Below are 19,333 nucleotides of genomic sequence, written 5' to 3' on the forward strand. Positions count from 1 at the left end.
CTTTTTATATATCTTACCAGCAGTGACACGAGTTTGAGGCTCAGACGAAGTAGATTGTGAAAACTCTGTAGCCAAAGGATCAAAAATTGTTGGATAAGTGCCAATTTGGAGGTAGATTAATTGTATTTCATGAAATATATGACTTCTGGAGCTTGCAGATTCAAAAGCATGATGAGCAGTGTGGGTTGGAATAAACCAATGGATTTTAATGCAGCCATCTTCAATGTGTTCTAGTACACAAGTACCTTCACCAATGTCCATGATCACCTTTTCCAGTTTAGATTGGAATTTCAGTAGATCAGCAACTGTAATATCATCAGCATCCTTGTCAAGCTTTGAAACAATTTTGGCGTAATATTCATCACTAACTTCTTTGCTTGGTGCACTAGGCAGTATGTCATGCACCTTTTTTGAAAATATCACTTTTTTGTAGTTGAAGAGAATAGCTTCAGCTGTAGCAGAACCTGAGGCTGTGACCAAAGCTTCAAGCAGTCTTACATCTATCCAACTCCAGTAAGGTGAAAGTGCTAATATGTCTAGCAGTTCATCAAGGTTTTTGGTAGCATTGATATTTTCTACAGCGGTAGGAGACAATTTTGCTCCAGTGGGAGTCTTGATCTGTACTATACAGGCTCTTCTCATTGTAGTGAACTTGGCTTTTTCTAAATGCTCAGTGATACTGGCAACCAAATGAACAAATGCCATTGCGATATTTTTCTCAAACTTGCTAAAGTCTTTGAATGTGCTTACGTCCTCTTTCATGTCATCTTGTATAATTCCTGCCTGCTTCAGTCCTAAAAAATATGTAACAGTACAAGTGTACAGAATACATTATATGTATCACATGTATGGGAAGAGGTGTAATATAAAAGGATCTATTGTATTGTATTGTATTGTATTAATGCTTTACAGTGACCAGCACTGATGGTCTGCAGCAACATGTGCTGCAGCCTTAGGATTACCTAACCTAATTTCAAGGACTTAGACTTAGTGACTTATAGCTGAAAAGGTGTAACAGAAAAGGGGCCAAAGTAAGGAAAAAATATAATGCCCACCATACCAGGTAGTAACACTAAAGTTGATCTAGAAGCTGGCCAGAGGAGGGGAACATTCAGTCCTATAAATGCAGGGAATTAGGGTAAAACGTTCTCTAGCTATATCGTTGCAAACTCAAATTTAGTATTTCAAGTGCTGTTATTTCATTTAGTGGTGTAAATGAAATGTAATTATCGTTACTTATGATAACTTTTAAAGGTCTTACTGAGTATAGACCATGTGCAAGCTAAGGTGTGGCAATTTATTACATCATCAAAATAATGCATCCGCCATTTTTTGATACGCATTCTATGCCTACGAATTTTTTAAAATGCTAATACGAAAAGGAATCGTGCTAAATGATAGAGTAGCGCTGGTATAAAGTAAGTTACTAGGTAAAAGTATATAACATTATTACTTGCTGAATGGCGAGTTATTCCGCCTAGGGAAGGTTTTTGCAATAGAATGCTCGATACTTTTGCCCTCACTTTTCTTGTAAACTATCGTGAAATTTGAAGCTGTAGCACCTTTTGCCAGACCATGCCTTGGCATGCACAAGATCTATAGTAAAGAAATGAAATTTAAACAGAGTATTGTAATACAGTTTCTCTGTATATACATTATATAGCGCCATACATACCTAGTACCAGAAGAGCTGTAGGTTAAAAATAGTTAGGAAAGAAGGGAATTTGTGTTAAATGTCCCATCCTAGGACTGCTATTGTATAACATCAGGGATAAGCACATCAAATCTTATGGACAAGGGAGTCCACAACTCCATGTACTACCAACATTACAGGCAAAATTCAAACATGGCACTTTATGTTAGCCATGTATATCATTATTAACTACATCATCCCTAGGGTAGCTGAAATGAGCTGCTACTTTACCATCTTGTGTGAAGGAAGTGAAGGTGAAGGTCACTGAGTTGAAGCTACAAATAGTCAAAGAGAGTAATTTGCATCACTATAGCACATGTAGAAAGACTGTCCTGCTATGCTCATGTTACAATTCTTCTGTTGTACCATTCAACTTCATTTCTTTTGCTCATCATGCCACAATATGATGTACTTGACCATGCCCCTCTATCATAAGGTCCTAATATGTAAAGTTATTTTGTACAGTACATATTTCAATTTTTCTGTTTATGGAGTTTAGATGCTCCCTTGTTAGTTGTGCATAGCATTCAAGGTAGTAAGAATCCACGTACACCAAGTAATTTTAAGTGGTTTTCCTAAGCCAAATATGCTGATTAAACAAACGTTAAACCTTGCAGTACTTATGTATATGTGACCCAGTCTGACAAAACCGGGCTTATCGCCTATTTAAAAGTATCGAGAAATGCCGGTTTTAAGTATTTAGTGTGTTACAGCTTGCCAATGGTTGAAGCTATGTGTACCAAATTTTCACATGTTTTACACCAATTCCTTACCTTCCAGAGCATCCACTGTGCAAGTAGCCAACAACTAAGCTTCCCGCCATTTTAGATAGTTTTTAAACCGAGGTTGACTGTATCAGGCGAGCTGCAAGTTGGTTGGGAGGTGGGGGCCCTGGAAGGCGGGCAAGATGGTGTACAAAAATTGAAAAGGAAGGCCAAGGGATGAATTAGGCCAAGTTTTGAGCCATTGAGGTCTCAAAACTGGCTAAAATAAAAGGAAATTCACAGCAGAGGTACATATTCAACACCACAGAGCTGTACAGCCACATACAGTCATTCCCAGGGTGACCAGAGCTCCATTAAGGCCCCACACCATACGTACAGATTGCCACTGGGCTTGGGAAAAGCAGCCAGCAAAACCAGACCACTCAAGTCTAGCTGATTTTGAATGTGAAATTAGATAGTTTATTCATGTAGCTGTGTGTCCTGGGTGAAAAATCGAATCTGCTGACATGGGCGATGAGACCGGTTTTCTCAGACTGGGTCACATATAACTTGACTGACCTTTTTGACTAGCAACATCTGAACTGCTAACACCGTCAGCAGCACCAATAACTGCAACTAAACAAGGTGAAGAACAAGCAGTGAAATCATTTTAGAGTACAGAAGCACCCTTGAACTTCAAAACCCAGTGATATAAAATTTATGGGGTTTGCACTTTGCATAATATTATTGTTGGTTTACCCTTACGATCATGCAAAACAATCTTAGACCCCTTCTCGTGTTTATTTTGACTCTTTTCATGTTTACTTTGACCCTTTTCATGTTTATTATGCACATCAACACTGGTAACATTGGCAACACATCACCACCTGAGATTGTTACAGGTGGAGTGATGGCTTGTTTCTACTACATCTCTCTGTTACAAGCAGCTCTCAAGAATTACACACAGGGTCAAAGTTAGACTTCAACCATAGTGTCTATGTAATTTAGTAACCCTCAGGCACTGTAGCGGCACTGGCAACGACACAGGGCCATTGGGTTACTAAATTACTTAGACCACTGCGGTTTGAAGTCTTAACCGTTACTTTAAAGACCTTTTCAATCATCTTATCAAACAGTACGATAGTACTGTTTAAGTAGGGATCGGGGTGGATTTGGCGCGCGCCTCAAATTTGATCCTTCAAAAATCATCCTAGAAATATCTCACACAGCAAATAAACCTTTTACTAAAGAGTCTTCAAGTTTCTAACTTTATTTCTAGCGTTATATATCAGGAAACGACTAGAAAAGTGCTGGAATTTTATTTCTAAAAAATCGCTAAAACAGAAATTTTCGTCTGCCTGCCAGCCTGCCTGCCTGCCTGACCACATTCGCAAGGCTACAGGCCAAACGAAGCAGCAAAGGATCACCATTCTTTGCCACAATATTTAACTCGCTGCTGGGATGTGCCTTTTCGGGTTCCGACGAGTGTCTGCCTTCTGCGCTTTGCCTTTCCTTTTATCTTCAATTACGGATTGTCTTCTTCTTTTCCAGTCACGGAGGCGTTAATAATTCGTATCAACACTTTCCTTAGAGCAGCCGTATTCGGACGCCACAAAACTAATAACGGATTCCGTACTGTAAGGGCAAGTAGATGCCTGTATAGCAACACTTGCAAAGCGATCAAACAGCCTAGTGAAGTAAGAACACACTGCCACGCCCTTATCAATCAGAGCGCGCACTCGTACTTAACGATCAGTGGACCACGCCCATTATTAATGGTCCAGTTGTAACTAATTGTAGAAAACAGGAGATAGAAACCCTGCATGCCTTTCAATTTAGTAATTGAGCAGCTTGCATAAAGCAAGCAGCAAGATCGAGATACTCTAGTAGAGCAGTCAGTGCCAAAGATCAATAATAGCTATATACCTATACCAAAAAAAGTTAACAAACTAGTGAATTTAAAAATTGTTAATTTAGAAATGGAAGTAGGGATCAAGCGATAAAAACTACTGAAACAAGTGATTTGAATGATGGCAACTATTACAACATAGCTTTGTGGGGAAATCCCTACTTTGGCATTGAACATATATGGTGACGTGGTGAGATGCCAATGTAAGGATTTCCCCACAAAGCTATGTTGTAATAGTTGTTATCATTCAAATCACTTGTTTCAGTAGTTTTTATCGCTTGATCCCTACTTCCATTTCTAAATTAACAATTTTTAAATTCACTAGTAGTATGTACACATTGAGCTGATCTAAGAGCTGGCAGGGAGAGAAGCATGAGTTGTAGGTGGTTGGGGAGAGCATATTCTCTTGTTAGTTGCTGCAGTAAATAATCACCTCTTATAATTAGCATTGTCTCACTGTTGTTTGCATTTTGGCCTGTGCAGATATATAGTTATGAAGTCTTAAAAGCTGTTTAAAAAGCTATGACTGGTAGCAGCAGAGCTGGTAGTGGCATAGCATGTTGGTTTCCTTCAAGGCCTTCACCCCTGGAATACCGGGTTTGATTCTACAGTTTTTTAAAGTAAGTAAGCTACATTAAATTGTTATTGCTAAATCCTAGGAAAATCAACTGAGCTAGCTGCCTATAGTATGCACAAAGATGATGGGTGACTGGTTGACAGCTGGCTTTAAAAGAGACTGCATATTTTTCATGAGCTATATAGTTGGTTTTGGCCTGACAAGGTTTAATATTCAATTGAAAGAAGCAACTTACCAGTATGGCTCCTCCACAGAAGAAACATTTGCCCCAAATGTTTCATCCTGGATCTCCCACTGAGTAAGCAGAAGAACTAGAATTTTAAGTGACATTTGTACTATTTTGAAATAATTTTATAACTTCATATTATTAGTTCGTGCATTACTTGATATCAGGATTTCCAAGGGTTTCAAGAAACCTCTTTGTAGTTTGAAACATTGAAAATTTTGAAACTTCAGAATCTGATCTATCTTGAAACAGGAACCTTTATCTTTAGATTCTAACATGATAATAACACTTGTAGCATTGTTCTGACCAAAACTAAACCACTCTACTATAACAGTCACTTAGCTGTAAACTCCTGCATATGCCTCTGCTTGTTACATGCATGTATGGTTTGTTTTCACGCTATAACTTACTGATATTAAGCAGATTTCCATTACATTACTGAAAACTTGTACCTTGATAATTTACTGATACATGCAAGAAAATATCAAATACTTGGCATAAGTGGTTTAGTACCAAATCACACTATTGCTGACTGCTCTATTAGAGTATCTCAGACACACATGTTTGGTGTAAGGCAACTTCATGACTAGCTCTTCAACTGCTGATCAAAACAAACTTTGTGTTGAAGATGCACCAGGGTGTGGTGATTGACCATGCCAAAGTGGATTTTCTAGCTACTCTGGTTTTTGTGACAGCTTGGTTTGATTGAAGTAGTACAGACTGTTTTGTACCACACCTGTATGATACTTAGAATTATGGGTGTGTACCATAATTTATGTTGTACTGATATTTTTGTAGGTTTATCATGTCTGTATTTAGCTTACTGATCATGCTCTCTTAATGTTTTGCATTGCATAACTCTTATGCATACATGACTTGTGCCATTTGCATGTTCAGTTATTGCAGTAGTTGTTAAGTTAATTACTGAAGCCTACTTAGTGGAGTGCCACACAAGCTGCTTCAGCTATACTAGTACAGTGAAAATATGAAATCGTGACCATGCCTTCGTTGTAAGGTAAGGGATTGATTTGAGATACTTTAATACAGCAGTCATACGTGGATAGCCGTATGCTGTAATAAAAAAAAGCTAGTATATTAAAATTATTAATTTAAGAATGAAGTAGGGATCCAAGCAATAAAAAGTAGTAAGACAAGAGATGAATAATGGTATTACAGCATAGCTCAGTGGGAAAATCCCTACTTTGGTATTGAACAAAATAATTGTTGCCAATGTAGGGATTTTCTCACACAACTATGTTGTTATACCATCATTTATTTCTTATTTCACTACTTTCTATTACTTAGATCCATACTTCATTTTTAAATTAATAATTTTAGTATTTATTTAGTCAGTGCATACCAAATTATGAGTGAGTTACAGCTATTGCAAAGAGAGATAACACAAAATATCTGGCAGGCAGTGTTAAAATGTATTATAAGGCAACTTTGTGAATTACTGACAATAAACCAGCAACACCACCAATCTTAAGGAAACAGTTTTACTTTGTTAGAAAACATGCTAGGGAAGAAAATCAGTCCTTACCTTAGCTGCAACTATATCATAGCAACAGAACTGCATTAACATTCAGTGATGAAATTTCAATGTACAATTATTTCAATCACACTGGTGGAGTTTTGAGGAGGGCTATATGTAACGCAGAACAAGTTAATGTATGCCACTTATAAAAACCAGGCGCCCATGCAGTTACCAAATAGGCAATTAATCAACTATGTATATAATTCTAGTTTATATTCATTCTTTTGTTATAATTAATTCAGCTAGACAATTAGATTTGTAAATACTGTAATTTAACATGTTTCATAATTCATGAATTGTTTTGTAATTCAGTAATTACGTTGGTATGCACTGCTAAGGAAGCGTAACTATAGCAAACCACTTTAAACAACAAATTATGCACAGAAGTATCTTCTCAACTGTTTTATAGTGTGTCTATCATGCTTTCTCATGCGAATTGTTTAGACAAAGCCTTGAGGCTGCCTTTACGTTCGCATAAGTATGGGTAACGCTCCCCATTCAACTCGAAGGATATGCTATCTCTGGTAGCCTAAGAGGACTTCAACGTTGCTTTAAAGGTGTTACAGTAGACACTCAGTTATCTGACCCTCATTTATCCATACCCTTGTTTATCTGAAATGACTGTTCTATTAGAGTATTTTGAGTAAAAGTGTATGTTCTATTAAAGTATTTCAATAGAGCTCTGTATATAAATGTATGGGGTTCAGTTATCCAAACTATTCACTTATCTGAACACTTTCACTTCTTCCTGAGACACATAGGAGTTAGGATAATCAAGGTTCTGCTGTAAATATTCATAAAACTGAAAGAGAAGACCGTTTATGAAGTATAATGAAGACTCGCCATACCCATTTTTCAGACTGCTGAGAAAAAACCACCTCAGAGCAAAGTTTACCTGTGTGGAAGTTTAATACAGACTTCATTTCACTTTTACTCCTTACATGTAAGCTGCTTTTACCATTAGTAATTTTGCTCATGTGGGTGTGTACGGACAACCATTGGTAGATAGGTAGGTACACACACACACACACACACACACACACACACACACACACACACACACACACACACACTTTTCCAAAAATATTTTCAGGAAATCAGGTGCGTGCCTGGTTGAAAAACTTTGAGTGGCATACCAAAGCTTTACTATAGGTGTCTAGCCATCTCTTTCTCAAGTGCAACACTATAATATAGTTGTACTGGCTTAATTATGATCTTAATGACGATATGGGTGCAAAGTATATACACAGTAAACACAACTACGTCACACATTTGCAAAATAAACAGTTACTTTCCTACACTACACTAACATTACAAATAGAGCTAGACCAATAATGAAGGGATATGATCATCATGATTGAGTAAATAGGTTGTTAAGAGGTGTGGTCTCCGTGCTTGATCATTACTACTCAGCCAAGATTGCATTAATGGGATGGTCTCAAACCTACTGTGAGATTACAGGTATCTACTGAGTGTCCAGTACATTTTGTGGTGTCTAAATATGCTGCTCAAGGAAAGTGTTGATACAAAAAATGTACTCTAATCGGAACCCCAAAAGGTACATGCCACTAGTGAGTTCGTTATTGTGGAGAAATATAGTGACTGCTAGCTGCTTTGTTTTGGCCTCTAGCCTTGCAACTGTGGTCGGGCAGGCTGGTAAGCTGGCAGACAAAATTTGAGTTTTTAAAGGCTGTTGCTATTTTTATGTCTTGTACGTGTCTCACATGCTATTAGTACGGTCACATATGAATAGCTCACATGCTACTGGTTTGTACAGTCATGTTCGTTACACTAGAGACTTACGATCAATTAAACAAGTGCTTGTAATAATTATTTTCCTGTATATAAATTGATTGTTTTGCTTTTATTGTTGTCAGTTGCTATAACTCTAAAAGCCCTTACCAGATAAGGCTGAAATTTAGCAGCCCATTGGTTTTTCCCTATAGACAACAGAAAATAAAGGTTGAGAAACAAGTCAGGTTTTCACTTAGTGGGTCATATGTAATCTCCTTCAAATTTCTGTCACAGATGACATGGGATGACATGTCAGCATGTGAAGCATACCAATCTAGGCCCCGCAGGAAATGTTGAAAATTAGGCCCTCTTAGATTGAATCTGGGAGTGATGTTAGCAGTTTATCAGAAGACTCTTAACATTAGCTTGACTGTTGTATTAGGGTGACTGTGCACTATTAGGATATCTAGATATTAAGGAATTTATCTTGCATTGGTATCTAGTGAAACTATAAAGGGGTTTCAGGTAATGCCGTCCTCCCTCCTGGAAATTTCAAAATTGAATCTGAGAGCGATTTTAGCACTCACCATCAATATTATATTTGTTGAGTGTTGTATTATGGTGATTGCTCTATTAGGGTATATTGATCTTGATTCATATAGAATACAGTTGTTTTACTGAAATTGCAGGCAAGGGCATACGCAGGAATTTTGAAAAGGAGTTTCCACTACAGTTAAGTGACTGTTACATTAGAGTAGTTTATATTACCTGACTGCTCTATTAGAGTATCTCGATCTTTTCACCGAAATCATAATTCAGAACAATGTTATAAGTGTTGCTATCATGTGAGAAACTATTATAGTTTAAAATGTGTCCTGTTCCATGACAGATTCCATATTCTGGAAACCTGAAGTTTTATTTCTTAATGTTTCAAGTACTGTATAAAATCCAAAGGGGTTTCCTGAAACCCCTGGAAATCCCCCTCCATCTGCCCCTGGCAGGTAACTAAGCATTTGTGTAGTTGGCTATTAGGTGCAATACAATCAGCACAATTGTTCAATGACAGCTATAGATAATTTTAGGGGGGCTAAACCCTTCCATTATCTTTTGGACAGAGGATGCTGCCACACCCTCCCTTGTCTGCTGCCCCTGACTAGTATAACTACAGATTGATAGAGCTAATTGACATACAAAAATTGTGCATAGCAAAGCTAGCTGCTAAGTTTAGTATCATGAGCTGAGCTTGAATGAGTCACACACTATGTCAAATTATGTCTCTAAGGAGGAGACAAAGCTATATGACAGCAGGGACCATACAAATAACATGGCAAATGACTTATAGCTATTTGTATAATATGTAAGAATATGTAGATAGTTTTATTAGTATTGCTCGAGCTCATAATAAAGTGCTTAGGTGTTACCGCTACCAGCAACAAACTAATGTGGTGTGCAAAATGAACAAGACTTTCAAAAGAATCCTTGGTATTTTACACAAAAGAAACTATAACTCTCAGATAGCATGGAGCCATCAAACAGCTATTCATTTTAACAACACTTACTCGAACAATTCAGTAACATATGGGAATCATTTACCATCATGGGTTAGTGAGTCAAACACAAAGTTTGACTCATCCATGTTGAATACACAATTACCTCTGGACTGGTCAAATCTACTCTACAACATTGTTCCAAAAAGTCAGTACCTGGAACCGAACCTGAGCCTATTATGCTTTTGAAATGGCTTAGTATGCTTTTTAGCAATGCTCTAAAATTTCCCCAAATATATTATGCTCCAACTATGCTACGTCATGTCCCATTATACTCCAAACATCGTCATATTATAGAATTGTGTTTTGGTCTTTTAGATAGGGTCAGCAATCAGAAAATCAATTTTTACAAATCTATCTCCCGTGGAATGCTCATTGAAATACCCCATTGTTAGATCCACCATGAACCCAGAGGCATGATTGTTGCCTTCACAGAAATATCGATTTTAGTTATCTCACAAGATGTGAATTCATTCTCAAAATTTCGTGCTCCACAAAAAGGACTGGATGAAACTTGCTATCTAGTCAGATCATATCCAGAGTTATTGTGGTTACAAAGTATGCACAATAATGAGCAAATGTGCCCAGCACAGGGTTGCTTTCTTTGAAAAGACAAACAAAGAAATACGATCTTTATGTATTTTTTGATATAATATCCAACTGACCTAACCACCCAGAACAAGATAAACCAATTTTTTCTGACAATGCTGTTAATCTGGAAAAGATCTGAGACATCTCATCATCTATGTCACCTTCCATCTACTCATCACTTCATGGCAACTCTTTTCATCAACAAACTTAGTAAGATTGGGACAGCTCCTGCCTGCTGAGTTTTGACTGTATTGTTGCACTTTGTCTGTGATTATGCAAGATGTTCTCTCTAACAGCTGTCCTCTTCTGATGGCATTCCTTGTTTTGAAAAACCCCCACAGATTTTAACATGGTGGAAGCTGTGGTTTGCTACATTCAGTCATTTTATTCAGCTGCTTCAGTGTGAAACAGTGATAACAAGTAAAACATGGGAAATCTAGCCAATGCCATTTCAAAGAGGTATTTTCAAGGTGACCTATTATATTTTTATTTGCCTTCAAAGCTTGCCAAATCACTCGGCCATCCACATGGTTATCATACCAAAATATCCATTGCAGACACTTCCTCCCATTAGTATGTGAAATGGACAGAAGTTGGAGAGAAATCTAATCCCCTTGGGTTCAAGACATGGTCAGATAATTGATAATTAATTCCCATTCATCTATATGTGACTGTCTCAGTAAAAACTTGTTTGTACAATATCCATTTTACTTCCTCAGCATTATCTACGGTGTTCAAGATGGATCACCAAAGTTTCAGCCTTTTGTGGTGAGTAGTTTTGGAATTATACCACTAGACAGTAGGAAGAGCAAGAAAATCAATTTATACAGTGATTATACTGAAAATTGACTACAGAACTTACATCTGCAACCATAATAATATTTCTGCTTGCATTAGGTCTTTTAGTGGGTTTTAATCTCATTACAGTGCTCCCTCTATTATCTGAACACTTGGTTTTCCAAACTATTTGAACAGGACTCTGTGTATGTGACCATCTCAGCCAAAACCTGACTTGTTCACACAAGCATGCATTTGAGAACAACAAAATCCGTAAAATTATGCATGCTACAAAGAAAATATATGCAACATTTTATCGGGTCATTACTCAGAGGAGGAAGACTCAGATCGATTAAAACTATATGCCATCCTATTCATCTGCACATGGAGAGTTCAAAAATCTTAATTTCGTTTCTGTAGCCATAATGGTATGTGTATCATGTGCATTTGGTTATGATGTGGTAAACATAAACAAGATCATTATCATTTCTTCAACTAAACTGCATTCATACCAATATGCATAAGTGACTACAGGGCTAACACTGTACTTTGGTTGATTTGTTAATCTATGGTGAACATTTTAAGCCAAATTCTAACATTGTAAACTGTTAGCAGGTTCTTAAAATGCTTAAAGTTACAGTATAGTCACGGGCAATCATTCAAAATTTATAGATACTTTTTTAGAAGCCCATAAAACCAGTGTAGCAGCGTGAAAAGTTTTAAATGAAGGTGAAGCCCTTCATATTTAATGTTTTGTGTAGCTACAGTGAAGTTTAAGGCAGGTGAAACACTACAATTTGTTGTTGGAACACAGGTAAGCCAGCCCAGCCCGTACATTGTTCAGCTCCAGCTGTCACTACCATGTTTTTCTGCCGCCAAATACAGCAAAAGCTGTAGGCTCTATTGGAATTTCTGGGGCATAGTGATGCTGTATATTAAATTTATTAGGTCTTGTGGAAGCGTTTTTTGGCATGTTTCTTCCCAGTGACTCAGATACAGGCCTTCAAAGAGCTTGTTACACTCGAAAAAACTACTAAAAGTTCAATAAAACGTCTATACAACCAGTAACTTAAATAATCGCTTCCACAGGACCTAGATATTTTAGTTGTTTAGTCACTTGTGTTGAAATCATAAGGATTCAGTAATCTGTTAGTCTGGTTTTTGGTGGTGCGTTTTTATAAAACATCGCTCTATTGTGGACCACACACCCAAGAACAGTCTTTGTTCTACAGTAAAAACAAACAAGCACAATTAGTTGTGTTGCTAATACAACACAGTTGTTGAAATTATTTATCCCTGCTTGGTTTAAAGCAGGTTTTGTAATTTGTTCCGCCCACATATTTTAAACTATTCCGCAACCTTAAAAACTTGCTAGCAGAAAAGACATCAGCCATTGCAAATCTCACTTTCAATCATTGATTGGCTATGCCCTCCCAAACATCATTTACAGGCTAATAGCTTTCAGTGGGTGAGGTTACCCAAGCCAACATGAGTTTACCACTCCATTCCTTTCATAAACATGTCTAAAACAATCCAATTATGGGAGGTATCGTTTACTGTCATAATTATATTTGTGAAGATGAATGGAGGATACAGTAAAATTCTGTTTAGTGCCCATCTGTTTTCTAGAGTGTTTTAAGCATGTTTCATCTTCAATTATGCACTTTACCAGACACCTAGATAGGTCAGCTTCTTTATTTTGTATTATTTGTACAGTAATGTGGGTGTGGTCCATATGAAAAACTGAGCCTGGTCTTTATACTGATTGATTGATGATTTATTATTTTATACTAACAATAATTGGCCTGATGACATTCCTCCTTGTTGGAGTGATACAAACCAAGTATAAGAAAAATTAGGAGTTTTAAATTAACACTATCAGTGGTAGAACTTTGACTGATGGCCTTGGTAAAGAAGGATAAAAGGTAAGACAATAGCGCAAGCATTGTATGTTTATCAAGTTCTTCGTTTATCATTATAGTAAAGGTTTTTCTTCACCGAATTAGAAAAATATCTGTGAAAAAATTAGGACTGTATATAAGTGTAGCCAGTTTTCTGCTATGCTTGACTGAAGGCAGGCAGGCATTAGAAAATTCCGTTGAATAATTTTTAAATAATATATATATATATATATTCTGTAGCAACTTGACAGAAACATTTTGGGGTTGATCTGAAGACACTTTTGGGCTTGATTTTACCCAACCAATACTGTCATGTTGTTGTGAGGAAAATCAAGGCAGGTTTTTGGATTATATTATATCACTGGCCACGCCCACATCTTCAATGTCCATACTATACAGCACTATTGTACTGTATGATACATCAACAACAACAAACTAAACATACGTATATTGTACTTTGCGTGGGAGGATCAAAACGATGCCGTGTATCATGTTGTCCATACAGTACTAATCAACTGCATAACTGTACTGTATGAGTCATACAGTACAGTTATGTGCTTAATTGGGCAAATACAGTACAGTTATGCAGAGAATTTATTTAAGGAAGTGATGTTATGTAAACAACACAATATAAATTGCTAAAACCATAATCAGCCAAACTAATCTTACAAGTTCATTCTACGGCTAGGAATAGATTGTATAAACACTTACTGATCATCTGATCATGAAGCTTTTTAAGCACAGTTCCACTAAGACAGCACGATTGATCACGTGTGTGGCATTGTAAATCGCTAAAACTAGCCAAACTAATTCTATTAGTTCATTCTACGGCTAGAAATAGATTAGTTAAACACTTACTGATATTCTGATCACCGAAAGTTGCAGCAGTTTGAGTACTAGAGAAATTGCTTTGAGCCAGATGACCAGGAAGTACAATATAACAGTTAAAGCACCGCCTATGCTTGTGTGTATGAAAAATACAGCACTTGGGTGGTGTCTCAAGGCTAATACAGCACTCGGCTTCGCCTCGTGCTGTATTAGCCTCTTGACATGCCCCCTTGTGTTATATTTTTCATACACACGTGCGGCGGTGCTTTAACTATAACGCATATACAAGTATAAGGAAAATTAAGTTTAAGTTCAATTAGTGATCATAGAAATAAAAAATAGGGAAACAAGAGAGCTCGCCTACACATGCAGACATACTAGTGGACATTACTTCAACCTATACCTATGACTGAATTAGAGATTAAACATCCACTAGTAGGTGTAGGCGACCTCCCTTGTTTCCCTAGTTTTTATTTCTATGATCCCTAATCAAACTTAAAATTCTTAATTTTTCCTTATACTGTTTGTTTACATTTTTGTAATATTATTATATGACTGGTGAACCCATACTGCATCAAAAGAAAGGATGGTGCCAAAGTTAATGTTTTCATCTTAACGCGTTCCCCCGGTATCAATTACTGACTCAAAAGTGAAGTAGCCATTACGCTTTGCTATCAGCTACGTTCACTCTGCTATGCAGCACTATAAATGAAGAACAGTAAAAAAATACCTCTGCAATCAATCCAGTCACCACGAAAAATACGGATGATGTGTGAGCCCCAAGTACTCAAAATTGAATGGTGGCCATCAAGCTTCGCTTTCACCTATTTCAGTCTGTTACACAGCATTACAAACAAAGAACAGTATGAGAAGCATCTCTGCAATAAATCCATTCGCTACAGAAATACAGGCGAGATACAGTCAAGTGCAGAACAGCTGAAATTTTTTTTAAAATTTATTAAGGCTTTACAGCACAAGTGCTGAAGGTCTGTAGGACACCTGGTCCTACAGCCTGTTTAAAGTTGTTACATTTTCTTCCTGTGCTGTAAACATTCCATAGGCTGGAAAATTATTTGTAGTGATGCCAGATCAGCCAGACTGAGGAAAAAGATTAGTGTGGTTCAATTGCTGTTGAATCCGTGGCAAGGACAACGTAATTTATTCACAAGGAGCACTCATGGTATGGCATATTCGTTTCAAGAGTTCTCCAATCGACTGTACCAACACAGCCACAGGGAAGCCACACTGTGCTATTGCAAATCAACACCTTGCCAGCATTGTCAGCAAAAAGAACTGGAGGACAAAGGCAAGTCCATGATGCATGTATTATATGTACTGCGGTTGGCAAAAAGGTACATCTCAGGATGAAGCAACGTCAAACATTAATGAAATCAAGCCCGTGGCTATACTCAATATCGAGTTATAGGCATATCAGTTAGTCAGAATAAAATTCTGTTAACATTGAAACTTTCTGAGAGGGTTTGGGGTTGTCTGAAACATTTTTGGGCTTGGCTGTGCCTAACCAATACTGCTACATTGTCATGAATGAAAATCAGTTGAGGCTGGTATTAGGGTGATATTTTTAAATTCCCAGTTCTACATGATTCCTAATATACAGTACTACCATACTGTATGATAAACACAAAGCAAGACAATATATAGCTAACATCACACCACACACACAAACAACACCGAATTATGTAGACGACAGTAAATGGCTTTTCGTACTGCTGTTGTACCGTAAATACAACAACTTGTGACAACTCATCATCGTAATTATTCAAACCTATTGTTATGTGAATGTACCTGTTCTTGTGGTGCCATGGCACATGCAATGGACTGATTAGCTTCATGTTGACATTATTATCTTGACTAGTATCTGTCTTCAGGAAACAGTGATCAGGTGCTAGCCTTGATATCTCTTCAGCTCTTCAACTAAAAATATGTCCTGTGTTCTGCACTCACGTTAAGATTGTGTGACAATTTTAAAACAACATCTAAATCCAATCCCACATTAACTACATGCTACATTCATTTTCTAAGTTGGCTAGAGACCACACTCTCGGATCTTTGTGTTTTAAGTCTTGGCTTTGCCTCAGTTTTTAAAACCACGAAGATCCTCGTGTTAGGTCTCTAACCTACACATAAAACCAACAACATAAATTTCTCAGCATTAGTTATTGAATGCCATTGGTAATGGTAATAGGTGACACTGATACAATATTATTTTCAAGCAACATTCATATGCAAATGATTTCTGTTCATACAAGCAACATCATTACCATATATATCATCAACTGGATAAAGACCAAGATTAACTCTTATTACATTTGTGAGGGTAACTTCCAATGATTTCCATGTAGTATTTGTTGTTAATTTTAGCCACTTATCCAAAACTTCTTGGAGACAGGTAACACTTTGATGAGGATGATCTTTCTCAATAATCTTTAGCACTTCAAGATCTAATCCTAGCTCTAAGCCAACATCTTTCCATTGATCAGCATATTTTTTGATAACATATCTGTTAAGATCCCTCATGGTTGGACTATCATTTTCTACAGGGAAAGTTAATATTGTTTCGTAAGTGAAAGCAGAAACAATTTTTAATGTTATACTGATATCTCAACTGCACAAAAACAATTTTTTGAAAGCACCAAGGAATTTAAAAAAGTAACTGCTTAGAATGATGAATATTATAATGTTGGTGTGCAGAAACGACTATCTAGATAAATATGGCTCAGCTACAGAAGAAGTGTTACTCAACAAATATCCATGTCAAGCAGTCAAGTAGTGATAAAAGGTGGGACCTTCAGAATTAAAAGGTTGTGAAATGAAAGATGACTGCAGTGATTATAATGGTTAAAAGCCATTGCAGTAGGGGTGTGCGATATCAGGATTTTGAGATAATTAGTAAAATATCGTGATATTGATTTGATTTCGATAATCAATTAAATGGTGTGGGCGGATTAATTGCGTGGGCAGCCAATATTTATAGATGTTCTTTAAATGCAATAGATCCACTAAAACCATTATGTAGTACTACTAACAAGCCTAGGAAACTGGTAGATATGCTTTTAAAATGGCTAAATTGCACATAACTGACCTTTATTTCTAGTGCGATTACACAATCACAGATCAAAATACTGTCTAAATTTTCTGAATATATCGATTAATCGATAAAATACCGAGATCAGCATTTGCAATATTGAATTCGATACAATAATAATACTGGAAAATTATAGTGATATCGATAAAATTTCGATATATTGCTCACCTCTACATTGCAGTTGCTGTCTTTAATTTCATAACTGTTTTAAAATCTGGAGGCTGCAACCTTATCTACAAGTGGGCTGTGTTTGACACAACTACCACATTTTGTATTTGCCTCAACTTACCTTTAGGTGCTTTGTTTTCTGTTAATATGCAAATAAGGCATCACAACTCACAACAAACTAGTTTGTTTTATCACCTAGATGGTGGAGATGTTTTATGGGACAATGTTTGCAAGAAAAGATCTAGTACTCTAATAGAACAGCCACTTTTACATTTCCTTCAACTTTTGTGAGGAGGATAACTTGGACTTTGGTTAGGTGATAAAATGGATTTTATAGGTAGTTATAAGTAGTCAGTGGCTGAAGCATTGTAGTTTTTGTTGTGGATTGATTATAATTTGTTTTTGTAGTTACTATTGTTGTTGCATGTATTCATAAATTCTTTTACTAGCTATCATGTTTATTGTATTTTTGTAGCAATTGGATTGATTGCAGAGACACTTTTTATACATACCATTCTTCGTTTGTAATTCTGTGTACATAAAATAGCTGAAAAGAAAGCGCGATAGCCACTCATTAATTGATAGGCATGTATTCAGATGCAAAATTAATTTTATGGCATGCCTCATGTCATTCTTTCTGTTGATGTGGTATGCATGGATTTAGTAATTATAATATGTTATAGAAGGTGAACAAACAAGTAAAACAAAGATCAGGGATCAAAGAAATAAAGTAGTGAAACAAGGGAATAGTTAAAAAGCTGTGAAACAAGAGAGGTTGTTTCTGCTGATATACTAATGAACACTTAATCCATAATCAGTCACGGTTAATTATAGACTGAATTATAGAAGCATAGGAATTAAAGTATCAGTGCGTCAGTACGTATTGGTGCCTAACTTGTAAAGCAGATATGTAAAACAAAAAATCCAGTCACCTGGTTGTGATACATTAACATAGGAGTTGTTGTGTAGCATTAATTTCATACAGTTGTGTCTCCATATATGCTTTCACAGCAGTAGTAGTAGTAGAAGATTAAAACATGTTTACAAACTTCGTCCACTACTTTATTATTCTACGTCATGCAATTAAGCAATGTTGCATCATAAACTTAAATGGCTAGTAATAAATAAAACTTAAGCAGTTATTGGTTACTATTATTTTTTCGTCTACTACAGTTCATAAGTTAGTGAATGTGTATCAGATTTCAACCAAATATCCTTGGTACTTTATATAGGGAAAATTTTATACAGGGGGTGACAAATTCTTTGCAGTACCATATCCTTGAAGCATGCAGTACGGTACAGTGGTCACATTTCCTTTTACTGCAATTCTTTGCTACTACTATATTAACAGGAAAATAAGATGTGGGTGGAGCTTGACGGAGTATTAAAGCTGGGGGCTGCTGTAATCTTGTGAATATCAACTATGCATGAATTTTAAGGGATCATAAATAAAAAGTAGTGAAACAAGGGAGTTAGCCTGATATCAAGACACACGGTAGTGTGTCGTGCGGCCCAAGAAGCCGGCGCGCAACCCCGTGAGTATATTGACAGGAAGAAAGAAAACGCAATTTTCGCACCTCCGTAGCTCTGTGCTGCCTTGATGAAACAAGACAAATTTTGCTGTGTAGATTCCCTCCACCTTCAGCACTCCACATTACAAATTTGAGCGAAATCGCTTCAGGCATTCCTGAGATATGCGACTTCAAAAATTGGCTTAGTTTCTTCGTTTTTTTTTCTTCCTCTTTTCGCACACTTACAAAAACTGCTATAAAACGCGAACGCGTTATCCGATTGCCTTGAACTTTGGCACACAGAAGGGGGGTATAAAGGCGCATCTCGGTACCAACTTTGGCTGGAATACCATAAACAGGCAAAGAGTTATGAGCGATTATGCACGAAAAATAACACCAATATGTTGTCACGCCTACAGGGTAAACCGCGTATGGGAAGAAGCTGAAAATCGGTGGGTGAATAGATTAACTATTGAACCTCAAACCTTTTGTGGTTTGAAAGAAATCGAGCTAAAAACCAGGAA

At 36.8% G+C, this 19,333-nt stretch overlaps 1 protein-coding gene across 1 annotated transcript in view; it reads right to left on the reverse strand.

The window, feature by feature from the left end:
* LOC136245489 (uncharacterized) overlaps positions 1–19,333 on the reverse strand; it is a 108,460-nt gene that overhangs the window by 55,639 nt on the left and 33,488 nt on the right. Inside the window, exons 3-5 of the mRNA XM_066037030.1 lie at positions 16,307–16,579; positions 2,977–3,033; positions 18–794 (exon numbers count right to left, since the gene is read on the reverse strand). Coding sequence (XP_065893102.1) covers positions 18–794; positions 2,977–3,033; positions 16,307–16,579 — 1,107 coding nt within the window. The remainder of the gene's footprint in view (positions 1–17; positions 795–2,976; positions 3,034–16,306; positions 16,580–19,333) is intronic.

Source organism: Dysidea avara, chromosome 15 (genome assembly GCF_963678975.1).
Source record: "Dysidea avara chromosome 15, odDysAvar1.4, whole genome shotgun sequence".
NCBI classification, from domain to species: domain Eukaryota; kingdom Metazoa; phylum Porifera; class Demospongiae; order Dictyoceratida; family Dysideidae; genus Dysidea; species Dysidea avara.